This window comes from Phalaenopsis equestris, unplaced genomic scaffold, assembly GCF_001263595.1.
Source record: "Phalaenopsis equestris unplaced genomic scaffold, ASM126359v1 Scaffold000287, whole genome shotgun sequence".
Classification (NCBI taxonomy): Eukaryota; Viridiplantae; Streptophyta; class Magnoliopsida; order Asparagales; family Orchidaceae; genus Phalaenopsis; species Phalaenopsis equestris.
The window spans coordinates 1054270-1072838 of record NW_018164729.1 but is presented as its reverse complement, the minus strand read 5'-3'; the positions used below and the strand labels follow the sequence as shown (position 1 = coordinate 1072838).

The 18569-nt window shown below is 34.7% G+C and overlaps 2 protein-coding genes across 4 annotated transcripts; one reads left to right on the top strand and one right to left on the bottom strand.

The window, feature by feature from the left end:
• The first annotated feature begins 161 nt into the window (after positions 1 to 161).
• LOC110024999 lies at positions 162 to 8997 on the top strand. Of its 2 annotated transcripts, none has more exons than XM_020725229.1 (2): positions 162 to 557; positions 8485 to 8997. In XM_020725229.1, exons 1-2 carry the CDS (start codon positions 229 to 231, stop codon positions 8633 to 8635), a joined length of 480 nt encoding a protein of 159 aa, XP_020580888.1. In that variant the 5' UTR covers positions 162 to 228; the 3' UTR covers positions 8636 to 8997. The 2 variants fall into 2 exon arrangements, with proteins under 2 accessions (XP_020580888.1, XP_020580886.1); XM_020725227.1 differs by having other exon boundaries at positions 170 to 557; positions 8464 to 8997.
• Positions 8998 to 9563: 566 nt separating this feature from the next.
• On the bottom strand, positions 9564 to 15057 carry LOC110024998 (sulfate transporter 1.2-like). Of its 2 annotated transcripts, none has more exons than XM_020725225.1 (14): positions 14996 to 15057; positions 13753 to 14139; positions 13010 to 13058; positions 12717 to 12924; positions 12446 to 12620; positions 12266 to 12331; positions 12067 to 12180; positions 11855 to 11971; positions 11391 to 11517; positions 10857 to 11143; positions 10308 to 10498; positions 10137 to 10207; positions 9965 to 10041; positions 9564 to 9813 (listed from the first exon to the last, which is right to left on the bottom strand). In XM_020725225.1, exons 2-14 carry the CDS (start codon positions 14092 to 14094, stop codon positions 9670 to 9672), a joined length of 1968 nt encoding a protein of 655 aa, XP_020580884.1. In that variant the 5' UTR covers positions 14095 to 14139; positions 14996 to 15057; the 3' UTR covers positions 9564 to 9669. The 2 variants fall into 2 exon arrangements, with proteins under 2 accessions (XP_020580884.1, XP_020580885.1); XM_020725226.1 differs by lacking the exon at positions 14996 to 15057 and adding an exon at positions 14308 to 14345.
• Between the last annotated feature and the right edge of the window lie 3512 nt (positions 15058 to 18569).

Below are 18569 nucleotides of genomic sequence, written 5' to 3'. Positions count from 1 at the left end.
ACTAATTAATTCAGTATATATATCTTTATTTTAAATAAGTTTATTACTAAAAAAATAAAAAAACTAAATAAACCAATCAACTGGAAAAAGTAGCGGCACAACGAAGCAACTAACGTGGACAACAATATATGTGGTGATTCCAATCAACGGTTCAGATTCTCTGCCACCCTTCTATTTCTTCCTCCTTCCAGCACAGAATCCTCTCACACACACTCTCTCTCTCCGAAGATGTTGCTCGGCAAGAGGCCTCGTCCGTCTATGAAGCGGACGACAAGCATGAAGAATGTTTCAGCAGATCTCGGCACTACGGTGACAGTATCCACACAGTTCCATCCAAAGGCACCAGCTACCGGCGACGGAAATCAGCCGCCGTGGGATTCTAGAGACTGGAATCTCGATCGGCGGCGGAACGTGATGGGAGCATCAGGTTTAGTCTCGATGGTGTCGCCGCGAGGGATACGGTGGGGCTCAGCTGCGGTTGAGACGGCTCCATTTCTTAGGGTTTGCGCTCTCTGCAAAGGGGTTCTCCATCCCGGCCGCGACATCTTTATGTATAGGTATGCATGTTAGCCAATCTGTAGCTGATTTGGTGATTTGTTATTTTCTTTTCAAATCGCTTGCAATTTTTTTGATCCTGGTGGATTTGTATTTGTGTTTATTCGTCCGCTTTAGTCGGTTTATCTGGGTTGATCTGGTAGTTTCTTACTGATTTCTCGCGAACTTTTTTTTTCACGTGTTTCTCGTTTGTTAGAGTGCGTGCCGGCCGTTGTTGTGATTTGGTGGTCGTAAAATAATTAGATCACCTGCTCAGCTCCTCGTAATTATAGTAACCAGAGTTCCGTGCAGAATAATTATTCATAATTTCAAGATGGTTTGTATACGTTTCAAATAATTTATGTTTCTGTTATGGGGTTATTTTTTTTTGTTTTTTAGATTTGGAGATGATTTTACATAACTTAAAGATCATTTTATAAAAAAATTTAGAAGGTAAAGTCCACTTCACCACAATCAATACAATACTCATATCACTATTTTTTTAAGGGAAAGTTTGGCTGTTTTGTTATTTATATATAACTGTCTTGTAACAGTCTTCTCACAGCTGATCATTTTTTTTTTATTTTTTATTATGTTGAATGTATGTTATGTATGAGTGAATCTGCATCCCCCTTTCTCTCAGTATAGACTTACGCAATTTTTAGTAATTCCGGTTGTGAAATTGCCATGTAAAAGATTATTATTTGAAGTTAATGCGTAATTTATGCAAAATATAGAAGATAGATTTATAAAATCTCAAATTTAAAAAACACTCAACTCAGTGGCGCAGTTGCAGAATAAAGAAAGGGTAAAAATAGAGAATAGGAAGTGAATTAGTATGTTTCTGTAATCAAATATCAAACAGTGTCATCCACGGTTACAGCAGTAGCCACATATATGTCTCCAGTACACCACAACCGTGCACATGTGTAAAAGGAATAGGCTAAACCAATATAAGATATAATATTCAGCAGTAAGTATTATATAATGCTAATATAGAATTATTAGATATAATAATAGCTATTTATCAGAGGATATAAGTGCATTAGTTCCCTTCTGGTTCAGAAGAACTCGACTCGAGTTCAGTAATTTGCACACATCCATAATTTGGTGGGTGATACTTATACAAATCAGCTACATTGAAAGTGAAGGATATGTTCAAATCCCGGGAAGTGTCACCACACACATTATCATTAATCACTTCTTCAATAAGAAAAGGCCCAATTTTTCACGGGTTTAGTTGGAGTAAGTGTCGGTAGGAAATATTTCCTCACGGAGAGTGATCATCACTGGATCCCCAACATTAAAAATATTTCTTTTGCGATGCTCATCAACTTGTTGCTTGTATTTCACATTGCTCTCATTAATTTTATGTTTCACGGTTTTGAACATTTCCTCAAAATCACCTGCCATTTTGATTGCTTAAGAGCTTCTTGGTTTGGGAATTACAACTACATCAATCGTATGATTTTGTTATTTAGTATATACAATACTAAAGGGTGTCTTGCCTTTAGTTAAAAGCATATTCTGCTTGACCCAAGCCATCGTCCCATTCTGCTCTTAAGCATATTCTGCTTAAGAGCTTCTCGGTTTGGGAATTACAACTATATCAATCGTATGATTTTGTTATTTAGTATATACAATACTAAAGAGTGTCCTGCCTGCAGTTAAAAGCATGTTCTGCTTGACCCAAGCCATCGTCCCATTACTCTTGATGTTCACCTGCAAGACAACGAATCATATCACCGAATGAGCAGTTTTCCACTTCAGTTTGTCTATTGAATTGAGAAAGGTAAGTTGAGTTGAGTTTGTAATCGCTTCCACAATTCCTGCCAGGAACAACCAAGGAACCTAACATCACAATCCAAAGTTATGCTCATTGAAATGCCATGTAGACGAATTATTTCCTTAAAGAAAAATTTTGCAACATTTATTGCATCAAATGCCTTTTTGCAGGCGATAAAATGGGTCATCTTTGAAAATCTATTAACCACCACCATGACAGAATCAAGACCTCATTTAGTTTTTGGAAGCCCCAAAACTTAGTCTAAACTAAGTTCTTACCAAATTGAATATGGGACCGGTAAAGGAGTATATAGGCCAGTATTCTGATTGACACCTTTAAATGTTTGGCACACTTAACATTTTTCACGAAGCGATGCAAATCACGACGAAGTCGTGGCCAAAAACTTCTTTGCTTGAAGGAGAGCCAATGTCTTGTCTCTTCCAACATTAACGGCCAATCCACCACCATGCACTTCGTGAATGAACTGTTCTCGAAGGGAAGTATTTGGAATAAAAAGTTGATTGCTTTTGAAGAGAAATCCTCTTTGAATGGAATAGTCACCTGCTGCCCTGTGCTTACAAATAGACCATGGAATTGAAAAATCACCGCCATTCACATATTGTTTGCAAAGAGTTTTCATATCTGTGATTAGAAATTGAACTGCAACTAGAAGGCTCCATCTTCGGCTAAGAGCGTTGGCAACCCGATTGCTATGGCCTGATTTGCGTTTAAATTTTTTTTTTTTGTAGAAATACAATCCATCTCATATGCATCTGATTCAAGTTTTTTTGTGTTTGTAAAAATGATTAGTGATCGCTGAAAAGTATAAATTCTTGTGAAATTAAATAGTGCTCCCATTGTTTAAGTGCCCAAAGCACAACATACAATTCTTGTTCGTAGGTAGACCTCCTTTGCCGTTAACCACTTAATTTCTGTTGAAAAATTTGATAGGTCGGTTCTCATGGGAAAGAGCTGCTACCATGCCAACAATAGAAGCATCAGTCTCTACTTGGAAAGGTTTATCAAAATCAGGCATTCCTAAAATTGGTGCATAACTTAGGTGTTGTTTAATGGCAGCAAGCTGGACTACTGTTCGTCACCCCAGAAAAAATAATTTCTGCTTTAAATAATCGGTAATCAGAGTTACAATTATGCTGAAATTTTGAATGAATATGTGATAGAAGTTAGCGAGCCCATGGAAGCTTAGAAATTCAGTAAAATTTGCTGGTTTTGGCCATGAATTGATAACCTCTACCTTGCTCGGATCAGTTTTGATACCCTGTTTGGACACAAAAAAACCCAAAAGCCACTTCTCTTCCATGGCAAATTCACACTTGGGAAGATTTGAAAACAACTTGTGATCACGAAGAGCCGTTAAAATCAATTTTAGGTGATGTAAATGAGCATCCAATGAAGGGCCATGCGCAAGAATATCATCAAAATATACCACAAAAGAATATCCATGCAAAGGTTTGAGTACATCATGCATTAGTCTCTTGAATGTGCTTGGGGTATTGCATAGGCCAGAGGGCATTACTCGCCATTCATGTAGGCCTTCTTGAATTTTGAATGTTGTTCTCCACTCATCTCCTTCATGAATTCTAATTTGACGACAATCGCTGCGAAGGTCTAGTTTTGAAAAATAACTGGCTCCACCCAATATATTGAGAAGTTTTTCTAGGCGCAACATAGGAAAGCGAAATTTAACGATGAATGCCATAACAATACATGGACTAAGACTATGCCGAATGAGTTGTTTTTGCAGTAAATCTTCAATAATTTTTTGTAGGATTTGATGTTTTTTGGGATTCATCTTATAATGAGGTTGATTGAGTAATGTTGAATCGGGAATTAAATCTATTTGATGTTGAATGGAGCGTAGAGGAGGAGGAGGAAGTTGATTAGGTTTTAGTCAGTCGGCCAAACATCTGTGAACTAACCTAACAAATTTTCAACTTCAACAAGAAATTTAGTCTTGCGGTTATTCGATTCAGCCACCTAGACCACATACATGCAATTCTCACTTTTATAAGCGGCCAGTAATTGCGAACAAGTTATGCTAATATAAGCTGATTTCTTTTTGATGTTTTTTTTTTCCCATAGATGGTGTAGGCAGTAATCTAATTTTCCTTCCCTTCCAATCAATGGAATATGCGTTGGATTGCTGAGATATTCCTAAAATGAGATGACATAACGTACACCTATTTATAAAACATCACAGATAAAATTCTTTCCAATGAAAAGCTAACATGCACATGTCTGTCACAAGAACTTCAATGCCCCTTTTAATCTAGTTGATTTTGTAAGGTTGTGGATGTTTGGATGTTTTAAGTTGGAGTGCTTTAACGACCTTTGCCGCAATGACATTTTTATTGCATCCACTATCTAGTTACAAACATTACCATTAAGGGTACAACGAGTACGGAAGATAGTATTTCTTTGAGAGTTCACATGTTGTTTAGAAAAAGACTCTCCATCATCACCCGGTATATTTTCACATTCTTCATTGGAGAATGGAAATTCACGTGACTCTTCTGCAATTTTTTCACTTTCCATCACTTGCAACTGACGATGATTAGGACATTCATTAGAACGGTGGCTCGGTTGGAGGCAACAAAAGCACTTAGGCTTTGTTTGGCGCAGTTGCAGCTTTACAGCTTCTCAGCAGCAGCTGTGCTGTCCCAGGAGGCTGCTGCGGGGAAGCTGACTGTATGTTTGGGGCACCAGTGTGAAAACAACTGCGGGGTAGCTGTTTCTGTAAAAATGACAATTTTGCCCCTGTTTTGTGATGTGCGTAACAAAACTCTGATAGCCTTAAATTTATTACTTTTAAAGCAAAAACTAAAATTGTTCGTGTTCCGTGATATGAAAGATTTGGTTGGTATAAATGTTAAAATTAAAATTTAGCCGTTAGATAAGTAAATAGTTATATGCTAACAACACTCAACTAATTAATTCAGTATATTAAATCGAACGTAAGAAGTAGATTTTTCTTTTTTTCAAAACACTACAATCATGTCTCTACTGCTATATTATGAATCCAGAGAGGATAAACATACACAAATGCTATTCATACACAATCCATAAATAAAATCTATTAATTAATTTTTCAATGTTCAGATTCAGGGAGAATTATTTTTTCATAATTCCAGAGGCACTTTCCATAGTTACTCCTCCCAATTTCATTACATGAGGAGATCTATGGGTTTATATCGGTGGTAAGACCAGTTTCCCGAGAGATGCTTAGCATCTCCCTCTCCATCTTGCATCCCTGCTTCGCCATTAGATCACCTTCGAGCAAGTTTATGAATCCATTACCAGAGAAATTGGAGAAGAAGATAGAAGACATTCCTGCAGAAGCATTTGATTACAGGAGAAGCTTGAAAGGAATGGTTGAAGAAGTGGAAGAGCTCAGGGTCTTGAAGCAGGTCACGTGAGCTTGTATGTCCATTAATGGTTGCGGCTTTGGAGTCAGAGTAGGAGTAAGACGTCCCATTAATGGCTGCGGAGTTGGAGTCGGAGTAGGAGTTGGATTCCTCCGCCGCTATCCTGTTCGCTGCAGGGCTTCTATATGAGATCAATCGTTTGTGTTCTGTGAATGATTTGATTAATCTTCAATCATCGACTTATCAGAAGGTTCGATCTTTCGCTAGTTTCTATGACCCTATCTCGTTCTCTTTATCATTTTGGGGCAAAAGTATTGGGACGCTAGGGAAGAAGACGTAGGGGGCTTTGCGGGGGTAATATGTAATATTAGTGAAGCGAACGCGGGGTCGCGGGGTCTATCCTGCGGCCCGCGTTTTCGTTAAAATGCGAAAACTTTCGCCGCGTATGCCTACCTTGCCGCTCCAAACGACGCAAAATCGCGTCTGCCTGCCGCGCCGCTCCTCTGCCGCTGCCCCAAACAGGCCCCTAGATGATCTCGGTTTATGATAAATGCTGTCACGATTGTTGGTTTGTTTAATAACTGCTTTAGGGTCATTGAAACCAGCGAGATTGCTTTTGTTTTGGGACTGAATGGGGCTTGGCTTCACAATGTTAGATCCGCTCTTCATTGCTTCACCCAGCTGCTCGTTACAATTTGTTCTCAATGTTGAAGATCTGTTTGACTGATTGAGCTGTAGTTCAGCCTTATAGGCTAGATTAATAGCTTCAGATTTTGACCATACCGAGTCCAATTCCAACTTATCGTGTATAGCATCTTAAGCCCTCCCACATAACTGGCAACCATTTGTTGTTTAGATTCATTAAGATTGTTCCGAACACACAACCTATATAATTTTTCTATATAATTGCCGATTGTTCTATTTCCTTGAGAGCAGCGCTGATATTGCTACAACATTTGCTTGTAATCAGATGGAAGGAAGTGGTTGCGGAGAAATTGTTTCATCCTCAACTTGGTTTTAACATTTCCCTTTCCTTCACGTCCTCTGGATTGCATCAGTTGCTGCCAGTGTGTAAGTGTGGCGTGTAAGGGGCTGCAAGAGAGTTTGAGAGTTAGAGAAAGTCAAGGGCTTGGAAATTTTCTTCAAGGATTGTAAGAGGAGAGGAAATGTGAGAGATTTTTTTAGGGTTTACATATCTGACCTGTTTTTCCGTAGGAATATCCATGTAATCGAAGAATGTCTCGACTGATTGTTCCCAGTCGAGATAGTTTTCAATATGTAGGTGACCATAAAAAAAAGGTAGAACAATTTTTACCTTGAAGTCACTGTAGCCACAATCTGGATAGGTTTGACATTGACGAGCATTTCCCAATTCGATAGGATCCTCCCTAGATTTTGAATCTGAGATGTAACTCTGCTGAAGGAGGTTTTCACTCCTCTTCGGATTCAGGAAACTCGGAGTGCGTCTGTTAATCGGTTCGTCAGGGTCGCCCCAGAGCTTGGTTAACCGCAGTAGATTCATACGACGACAATATAGTTGCCGACATGACTGATGTGGTTGCCGGTGGGATGAATACGTTGTTCGAAATTCTCACCTGACCTCGCTAACAAATTGTTGAAAATCTCTGGCAAGCTGATCAATCCGCTAAGTGAGGGAAGCTTGAGGCGCGTGTAGAATTTCCCAGCGCCGATCGTCGTCGCCCGCTGGTTGTTTTCCTCGGTCCGCCATTCTCGCCTCTGTTACCATTTCAGTTGTATAATAAAGAAAGGGAAAAACAAGAGAATAGGAAGTGAATCAGTATATTTCTTTAATCAAATATCAAAAAGTGTCCTCCATGGTTACAGCAGTAGCCATATATATGTGTCTCCACTACACCACAACCGTATACACGTGTAAAAGGAATAGGCTAAACCGAAGTAAGGTGTAATTTTATAGCAGTAAGTATTGTATAATACTAATATAGAATTATTAGATATAGTAATAGTTGTTTATAAAAGGATATAACTGTATCACTCAGCTTCACCGCTAGGAAAATTTATTTTAGATAGCAAAATTTACAAAAAAAAATACTAAAATTAGTTATCTTTGCTTACATTTAGAAAAACAGAGCCGATAAAAGTAAATAAATAAGCTATTCCAAGCAGGCCCTAAATATTTTCCCCCATTTTATATTTCATTGGTGTCGGTTTGTAGGCTCTATGCAAATTATAATCCGTATATAGGAGGTAGTCCATACGTAAGAATTTTCTTTCAATGCTTTCTTTATTTGCTTATTTTGTCAGTGAGAGGTCAATTATTAAATTGCTCCTCATTTTTCTATCAAACAATCAATTATTTAAGTATCAAACTTATACTCTATTAATTGATTGATTCATTGAAAAATAAGGAGAGAAGCTTAATAATTATCTACTCTCCGACATAATAAGCAAATAAAGCTGTCATGTTGAAAGAAAATTCTCAATAAAACATCTAAAGTCATGCTGCCCATTTTAACTCACTGGTTGGGAAAAAAAAATTACCTACGAAGTTCGTATGCATGTGTAATATATGTTGTACAATAGTGTCTAGTAATATTGTAAATGGAGTTAACATGCATATGAATTCTGTATGTAATATTCTCTTTTGATTGAGAGCTTAGCTTTCCAGATAATGCCTTGGGTTTGAAGCCTTGCATTCATGATATGTGAGTTTGCGATTAAATTTGCTCAAAAGTCCAAAAAAAGTTTTTTTTAGTTATCTGATTTCTCCTCTTACAGGGGTGAAATTGCCTTTTGTAGCACGGAATGTCGCGGGCATCAAATAAAGCTAGATGAGAGGAAGGAGAAGGCGAAATGCTCCGTCACCTCTAGGAAGGACTCGACTCAGACTCAAGCAAACACGCCGGCTTCTAAGGCCTCGGGCGGCGGCGAAACGGTGGCGGCTAGCTGAGCAACTTGAGAACAAGTTTACATCTCCTATATTCTGTACAATTTGTACATGTCTTGAGGCATAAGCAGGATCCTGGACTAGATTGGGATGCCATTTTGGTATTTTGGCAACTTGTGCTGCCTTACTAGAGTTCATAAGGTGGTCATCAGTCCTCCTTTTTGTCTCTATATTGTTAGTTTGGCTCTTGTGGCTACTGATATGTATTAAGGTTTGCAGAGGGTTTATCATTAAGCTTTCCTATTTTTATCCATGGCTTGTGGGAAAGCATCGAAGTGCTTAGTATTTCAATTAATGTAAAATCTTTATTCCAACTATTGTAAAATGATTATTATTATTTTGGATTATGTATTGAGAAGCAAGAAGAGCATGCATTTATTCATGGCATAGTGGCTGAGGATGTAGTCTCGTAAAATCATGTGTTTCATTTGTGCATAATGCCCAAGAAAAGTTTACCTGTTCTTTTAGGATTATTTTAACTTGACTTTACGACTGAATTGTTAGGGCAATGATACTTTTGCTAGTGCAGCACAGTTGGATCATCTTTTATAAAAAAGAAAAAAATAGGGTTTTTATAAAATCTCAAAAGTGGACGGGTATGCACAAGCACGAGTAGATTTTTAGAGAATAAAGGAGTATTGTCACTTTTGGCAAAAGATACGAAAAGAAAAAGGCAGAAATCAACTAAATAAAGGAAAGAAAAATCATTTTGAAATTCTTTAATATTAAGTCAAAATATCTCCCCACTTATTTGATCTCATAAACCAAGAGGCTAATGGGGATCCTTTTTTTTAATTGTTATTTAATTTATATTTATATTTATATTTATATTTGAAATACAATATATTCAATATGTTAAAAAAATATATATATTTTTTGTAATTATAAAACTATAATACAAGCAACCCAATGCACCCAATATTTGCTCAAATCATCTGCATAATCTTTTATTTCAGCTTATAAATCCCAATTAGGATAAATGAGAGATTTAGTCCACATACATATACAGAAAAGAAAAAAAAAAGTCTTTTGCATACTCAGACAACTTCCTTTGATTTCTTGGCACAGTTCAGCACTGCATCTCCTACAGTGAGGAAGATTTTGTCACTTCCAATCAGTTCCATGAACTCTGAAGCATGAAGCTTCTCCATGATCACTGGCCCTGGATTGGCAAGAGCCAGCTGCCATGCCAAAACAAGAATTTAAACCTCATAAATGTAAATATTCATTCAAACAAGCTTTTGATATTTGCAAAAAAAACTATTCAGAGTTTCTATTTATTATAATCATTGAATTGAGTTTAGAGAGACAAGATTATCCATCTTTCCTCACCTGAACATTCCTTTTCTTCAGAGACTTGAACAACTCTTCCAAGGCATGAATGCCACTGGTGTCAATGTCAGTCACAGCTGCAAATTTTGCAATTTAATCCTTGAAATTAGAGATAATCTATCTGCCTTCCCAAATTATAAAAATTAAACAGTCAGAAAGCTTGGAATCTCACGAGACATCTCCACGATGAGGAACTCTATTTTTTTCAGCTTCTCCTCTTCATCAGTCAACCATCTTAAGATTCTACAAGCAAAACATGAAACTTTTTTTAAGTATAAATTGATGTAATAAAATGAAATACTAGATATAAATTCAAATGGATAATATTGTATATATTATTCACCTCTCTTTAACATAATTAGAGTTAGTAAAATATATGGCTGAATCAACTCTCACAATCAGGACTCCTGGAACTCTACTGGCATCAGGATATTGTTCAATGTTCCTGTAGATTGTAGTTCCAGGAAGATTGCCCAGTATAGCAGTCCTAGGTCTTGTCACTTGTAGAAGAAGCTTAGCAAATGATATGAAGACCTATAAAGCATAAATTTTGATATGAATTTGAGAAAATTTATTTAATCATAAATGTTTTACAGAAAAATAATAGAAGAGTCAGTCTGCTGAGTCTTTGTTGGGGTCATTTTAGTCAGAGTATATAAATATGTCAATTCAGTCCGCAAGCTCTTTTAATATGAGCTAACATAATCACCGCAGAAATTATTTCATCCCAGTTAAAAGTATAGAGGATTAAGTTTATACTTTTATAAACTGTGGGACCGAAAAGGCTCATTGTAAATAGTCAGATGACTATTTTGACAATTTAATATATTTTCTTATATTGCTAAACAAAAATATTATCAAATACAAAGCTGCAGTGAGCTCTTTCTCTTACAGCAATCAATAGACCAATCTCAACTGAAGCAAAGACCACGCCAAGAAATGCTCCCATGCAAGCAATGAAATCAAATTTATCAACCTTCCAGATGAGAAAAGCTGCTTCGTAGTCGATCAAATTAATCACTGCGGAGATGATGATCGACGATAGAATTGCGTTCGGAGTATACTTAAATAATGGTGTGATTAATAGTAAAGTGAAGAACACCACAATGGACATAACCAAGTTGGACACTGGAGTTTGGCATCCAGACATGTAATTAACAGCTGATCTTGAAAATGATCCTGAAACAGAGAGTTAAGACCATGACAATGAAACTATAAAAAAATACATATCACTCAATTCCTATGTATTTACATACCTAAACTTCAAATTTACACATATGCCAACCTTATATAAGCTTAGAAAGGTGCATCACTTTTTAAAACTTATAATAATTGTATTTTTGATGTGATATAAAAGATTTGAGTTGTAGAACTGCAATAAACAAAGTTTGCGTTAGATACGTTAAAAAAATAATCTATGTTGTACCGGTGGCAACGTAGCACGAAGTCATCGAGCCTACAACATTCATTGTGCCAAGCGCAACCATTTCTTTATTTCCATCCAAGTGATAGTCCTTCATGGATGCAAATGTTCGTCCGATCGCCACCGCTTCCTATAAAACTTTAAACGCTTAGAAGCAAATAAAAAGACTAGCTTTCTTGAACAAAATGGTATTTGATGATTGAGGCATCCACATACATACCACCCAATTTCTCTGTACATGCTTATCTAAAACCTAAACTTTGCTTCTTATATTTATACCACCGAAACATTTCATATCATGCCAAAAATACAACTAATTTAAGTTTTTTTTTTCTTGAAATACACTATTTTCATGCATAAATAAGATGACATATATGTAAAAAATTAAAGTTTAGATATTAGATATGTAAATACATAAGAATTGAACTGTATGTATGTAAATCTTCCTTGATAGTTCTATAGAGTACCGTTAGCGCAATCATGCCAGCAATAATGCCAATTTTGACTCCCTTCGCGAACAACGGTCCCGAAAAATAGATTAGGTTGACAGAGGAGGGGTTGATCCCTTTTTTTATATGTTTCACCTTGAAAATGACAACAATAATTGGTTTAATATCTTATTTTGAAAAAAATTATGAGAGTGAAAAGAACTAATTTTGAATTTGCTAAAATGACTCACTATTTGCACTCCATGTCTTTCTGCATGAGTAATATAAACGAAAAATGTTGCCAAAACGACAGAAATTAGCGGCGCAATTGCGGGCAGCCAAAATAGCTTCCTGTTCTTCTTTCCCTATTTACATAACCTCAATTAGTTCTTAGAATATTTAATATGGAGATCAAAACAATTAAACAAAAAATGTTGCAGTAATTGTTACCACATGCTTAGCAGCAAGAAGGAAAATCAAGAAGATTGTTCCTATGAGAATTGTTGGCCAATTCCACTGAGCAAATAGTCAAATAAATGGAACAGTTCAGCACTAACACAAAAAAATCTGAAAACAAAAAACTGTTTTTATGAGAATAAATACAAAAATACCAATAATGTTAAAAATTACCCCATGAGGAAATGGATGAAAAACAGACTTCATAACAGAAATTATGTCCGTCTGTTTTGTAAATTTTTGTATGCCAAGGAAACCTTTGAGTTGCTGAAGACCAATAGTAATGGCTGCTCCAGACATAAATCCAACTATTGCAGCATGTGATAAGAAGTCTATGAGAAATCCTAGTCTGCAAATTACAAATAGAAGCACATAAAGAAGTTAATTACATATTCAATCTAGAATTCAACAGTTCATCTCATTTATCTTTTCCTTTTTTTTTTACCTTAAAAATCCTAGCAAAGCTTGAGTGATACCAGCAAAGAAGGTAGCAGTGAATGCAAGCCTCAGGTATTCCTCTTTGTTATTTATGGGATCAAGTTCATCTTGCAGAAGAGACCCCAACAAAAGAGAAACTACTGCTACAGGCCCTATAGCAATGTCTCTTGAACTTCCCATGAGCGCGTAAACTAGAGGTGGAACAAAGCTAGAATCTGCAAGATTTTTTGTCTCATTTATTTACATGAAGATGTAGTTAGCTCATCAAAAAGTAATTAACCAATGCTAATAAGTACTTACAAAGACCATTTTGTGGTTCCAGATTTGCAAGCTTTGCATACCCAATGTCCTGTTTTCAAATCAAAGCATATCATTGAATAAACATAGAAAAGTAGCCTTATAGCTTCCTGCATACAAACTTTTAGGTATCCAACACCTAAACATTATTTTTTACATTCATACGACCCAAACCTTTCATATCATATAAAAATATCACTATTTTGAACTTCTAAGAAGTGAAATACACATTTTCATGCATATATATGGTGGCATATATGTAAGTATTGAGGTTTAGGTGTTAGATATGTAAATACCTTAGAATTGAGCAGTTTGTATGTAAATCTTCCTTTTTTTAATTTGGGGCAGGGTGAGATTTGTTACTGGGTTCATTGGGATTCTTTACTTTATTTCCGGCGAATGTGTTGTGCGCACGTTCAAGTATATTGAATGGTTGCTTGGTTTAATGTTGTCTAACTAAAACTTATGTAGATATGAATGTTTTTTACATAATAAAGCTAGATATATCAAATGAACTATATTTGATTCAATGTTATATTAATTAAACAATGCAATGTTTTCTAAAAAAGATGAGTAACAATTATGATCTCCCAGATACATCAACTTGGTTCGACAACTAGTACTTTATTAAAATAAAACTTAAATCTTATGATTGGAATTTTTATTTAAACATGTGACATCCTATAAAAACATAATATATAATACATTTATCACTAAATAATCTCTAAGTTATTGCATAATCTTACTTGAGGTATGCAGAGGCTAGCAATGGTTAATCCTGCAATAATATCTCCTTTAAACTTAATCAAATTATAATCTCTTCCCCATTCAAAGATTGGAAACAAAAACTGCAAGCCAAGCAAGAACTTCCTTGATCCAGGTTGGTCCTTGTAAGGCTTCAAGGGATCGTCGGCGAAGAAGGTTTCCTTCAATCCATCGGCGAATTCTTTAAGAAACTTTTTTCTTGGGGGGCATCCGACCTTGTAAGTCGATGGAGATTTCTCCAATTTCTGCTCTGATTCATATTGTTTAATGTTGTTTGCTTCTAAGTTCTCAACTTCATTTGAAGTTACAATATGGCCACCCATCCCTTAGCTGAATATATATGAAAACTTGAGAAAGGCTCAATTCACCTATAATTCAAAATTTTATAGCCGTTAGGAGGAAAAAACCAGATGATTGAAAAATTTACTTGACGCCTGCTACATTGGAATTGAGCGGTAGGTATGTAAACCTTAATCTTTATAAAGAAACAAATAATGAAATTGCAACTATTTATAGTTATCAGGGAGAAACTCAACCGAATTCATGTAGCGATGCTGATAGCAAGAAAACAAAGGACCACAAACAAATAAAAAGAATTAGGCGTGCAATGCAATAACATGAGAAAAAGTCGTCAAAATTGTCAAGTCGTCTAATAAAGAAAGAAACATGCATGCAGTTCTGCCTATCCCTAACCGCCCATCTTCAATCATAGAGTTCTTCTTAATCTCAACGGTTGAATCAGTCCTCTACAACAGAAACAAAAATAAAATCTAAGCAATCAGTAAAAATATAGATCAAATTTATAAAAAATTTAACGGAGTTCACCTTTCTGGAATGCCCCTCTCCAAATCCTAATCATATTTGGAGAAAATTAGGCAATAGAATCCGCCATTTTAAGTGATTCAAGATAAAAATTACATTTTTAATGCTAACGACTGGTTTGCATGCAAAAAAAGGAAAAAAAATTGTTCTTTTTTCTTATATTTACAACTATACTTTTGCCATTGTTGCCTAAAACCTTAATATATAACCTAATCACATTTGCAGAAACTTAATAAATAAAATAAAACATTTTAACCACAATGCCAAAACTGTACTCGAAAATATTAAAAAAGGAGCCATTTTTTAGGCTTAAACAAACCTTTAGCAATAAAAATGCAATCTTTTTTCATAAATCTCAATAAAAAAAGGTCAAAAGAATGCAGGGAGAGATAGAGAGAGAACCTCATTCCTTAGAGAAGTGTGAGCGTGGGCTATGAGGAACGTTGTGCGTCTGAGGAATAATTATAAGCACAACAAAAGGATAAAAATAGTGGAGAAGAAAATGTGGAGGGAGATTCCATAAACTGCCAAAAAAACGTCCACATTCAATGAATAAACGCGAGAAGAATTGAACCTATACGGGATTTCACCTTTCTAACAGAAACATTGCCAATGGGTATTGCCAACCGTTCATTTTGAAGGGAGAAGGGAGGGTCTAAGAAAATTTGAAATAAATTTTTTTTTTAAATTGGTGTTTGGTATTATAATTTAATTTTAATTTAGCCATAAATTTAATATAAATTCATCCAAATATAAAAAATTAAAATTAAAATTAAGTCCATCATCATGTTAAAATGAATTTTTTCGTGTTCAGTCTTTTCCTCAACATAAATCTAAATTTATTAAATTTGGAAGATTTAAGAATTTCTTTCACCATTGCTTAGTGTTCAAATTTATTGAATTTGATAAATTCTATTTAACATAAACTCATGTTCAAGTCAAACACAACTTTCGGGATATTTACAAATCGTACCACTCGATTCTAATATATTTAACACCTGAATCTTTTTTTCTTACATTTATACCATCCAAATCTTTAATATCTCATAAAAAAATATCATTATTTTAATTTTGTTAAAATGAAATAAGATTTTATACAAGTAAAAATGTAAGTTTAGGTGTTATATGTATAAATACATAGATATTGAGTGGGATGTATGAAAATCTTCCTACTCTTTAAGCAGGCTAAAAATTTCTGTAGAATTTGTTGTATAAAAATAAGTCCAGCAGATACTTCTAAATATATTTATAGAGGGAAATGCTTGGACAAAAAACATAACTGAATCAGCAAATTTTTTACATGTTCAGCTCTGAAGATAGCTGTGCGTCTCTATTGCTTGATCTCCCTCATATTATATTAATAGAATTCATAGCTGGATCTTTCTTCATATATCTTGATCACCCTCGCTTTGTCATGTGTGTGTGTGTGTGATTAAGCTATAAGTGTCGGTCTCATAAGTTGTATTTGTCTTACCCTCCATATGTCAACTTTGACGTGCATCCGCACACCCAATGTCTAGAACTAAGCGGACAATCTTGGTCTATGAGGTCTCCTTTGAAAGGCAACCCATAGTTGTTTTGCTAACTAGGATCTTCTGGTCACCTCTTGATTACGAAAACTAAGGGCACTTACAACCCATAGCAGTGAAACCATGAGATTTTGAACAGGGCCGTCACACCCTTTGGTAAATTAGCCATCATCTTAGGGTTTAGGAGCCCATTCTTTTTCAATTCTCATTTTTTCTTATGCTTCTATCTTTTATAGAGCTCCATAACATCCATTCTGACATTCTATTTACTTTCATTGAATCCATTCAAATCTTAATTAACTAATAAATACAAGAATTAATTCCTTGATCAAGAGTATTCTCGAACACACCTAATATGCAATTAAACTCAGAAGCTTTGCTTCTTTAAGTTATAGTTCTTGAAGGAGAAACCTCTAAGATATAATATTTAATTTGTCTTTCTTTGGCCTACACATGCCTATAAAATTGATTGATTTAAATACAATCAACCATCTATTGCAGCACCTATGGGGCATCCCTCAAAGCTCATAATTAATAAACATCAATAATAATAGATGTTTCAAAAAAAAATATACAACACGCACATAGATATAGTCAGATGACGTTCAATCAATTGGATATCAGAGTTCTCATTTGGGTAATGCTAAAATATATAATAATAAAAATGATGCCTTGTCAATAAATTTTTATCAACCGACTTGAATCTCGAAACATTTTCTAAACAATAAATATTTTGGATTTAAATTCAGGATCATCCAAGACCCCGATTTTAGGAAGTTTATAGACAAACTAGTTGTATCGATATAATAAATTCAAAGAAGCCCAAATTAGTTCAATCTGAGTCAAATCAAGTCACGAATAATTAATTAGACCACACTGGGTGCTTTGAGTCGTTAATCGAACGAGCAAATGAACATACATGTAATCAAATCAAGCGTCCCAATGAAAGTAGTCCAACAAACCAAATATCACTCAATTATGAGATCATTAAGACCATCAAACCATATTAAAAAAAAAAAAAACTCTATGATCAAAAGTAATTGATGCGGGTTGCTTGATCAGGCGGCTATGGGAGTTATTTGCCAGATAACCAAAATGATCATCCCCTAAGCGCTATAAATAGACATTCTCTATTCACTTGAGGGGAGGTGGATAAGAAGTCGAACCGAGGTTTTGAAATTTAACCGAACATTGAACGGGAAGAGGAGGAGGTTCAAGATTCAACAGTTTAACTTGATCGAACTGGAGGTTGAACCGGGTACATCATAAATATTAAAAAAACATTAAATATAACCTAAATGATATAATAATGTTGTAGTATAAAAAGTATATCATGAAATATAAATCAAATGAAAATATATCCTGAAATACTTCATATATCAATGACTAACAACTTAACATAAATCAAATGTTGATTCCTTAAACTATTTCATTCCACAACTTTAAACAATTGTTTCTCTAAAAATAATTAAAAATAAGCAAATGTTGGCATCTAATAAAAATATTTGTAAGTAAAGAAAAGATAAAAAGATAACATGGAATACTCAATTGCATAAATGTATACTAATGAATTAATTATAATATACTTCTTTTAATGTAAATAAAAGTGCTTATAAATTAAAACAACAATAAATCAATATTTGAATGATGTACTATTACTACAAGAAGATTAGCAATCAAGTATTATAATTCAAAAAAATGTCTCTCAAGAAACACTAAAAAAATAAATTGATTCAACGGTTAGCCCGTCGGTTCCAGCCGATTCATTGTGTTTCAATATGAGGTGTCAGATTTTCTAAACCTTGAGTCGAATTTTGAATGTTATTTAATTGAAGTTTATGTGTTGACTACGTAAATACATAAGAATTGAACGGTATGTATGTAAATTTTCCTAAATATAAATGAATATAAATATAATTAAAATTATGGTATAGATTAATTAGGAATAAAATTTAAAATAAGAGTTGACAAAATTGGCTGAAAATGACAACATCTCTCCATTTAATAACATTGCGACGCTTATCACAAAACAAAGTCAAAACTTCGAGTTACAAGAATTTTGTCGTGCCTTATTATGCGTTGATGCTTCAGTGGGGCTTCTAAGCGGCATTGGGACCAAATTGCCATTTAATATTTATTTTCTAAAACCTACCTCTGCATGCGTCCGCTTCAAGAAAATAAACAAATTCACATACATATCCCATACTTTTTATATATTTACATATCGTCCACCTAAAATTAATATTTACATTTATAATATTAATCATAAGCCCTAAAGTTGTCCTAAATTGTAAAAATTTCCTTCTTAGTTAAAAGTCCAAATAAATAAATATAAATATCCTGCGATGCAAAATACACGTCATGCATGACCTCCAAAGTACAAGAATAAAAAAGATAAAAGATTCTATATCGCTTCACCATTAAAGTGCCTTTATATGTCATCACAT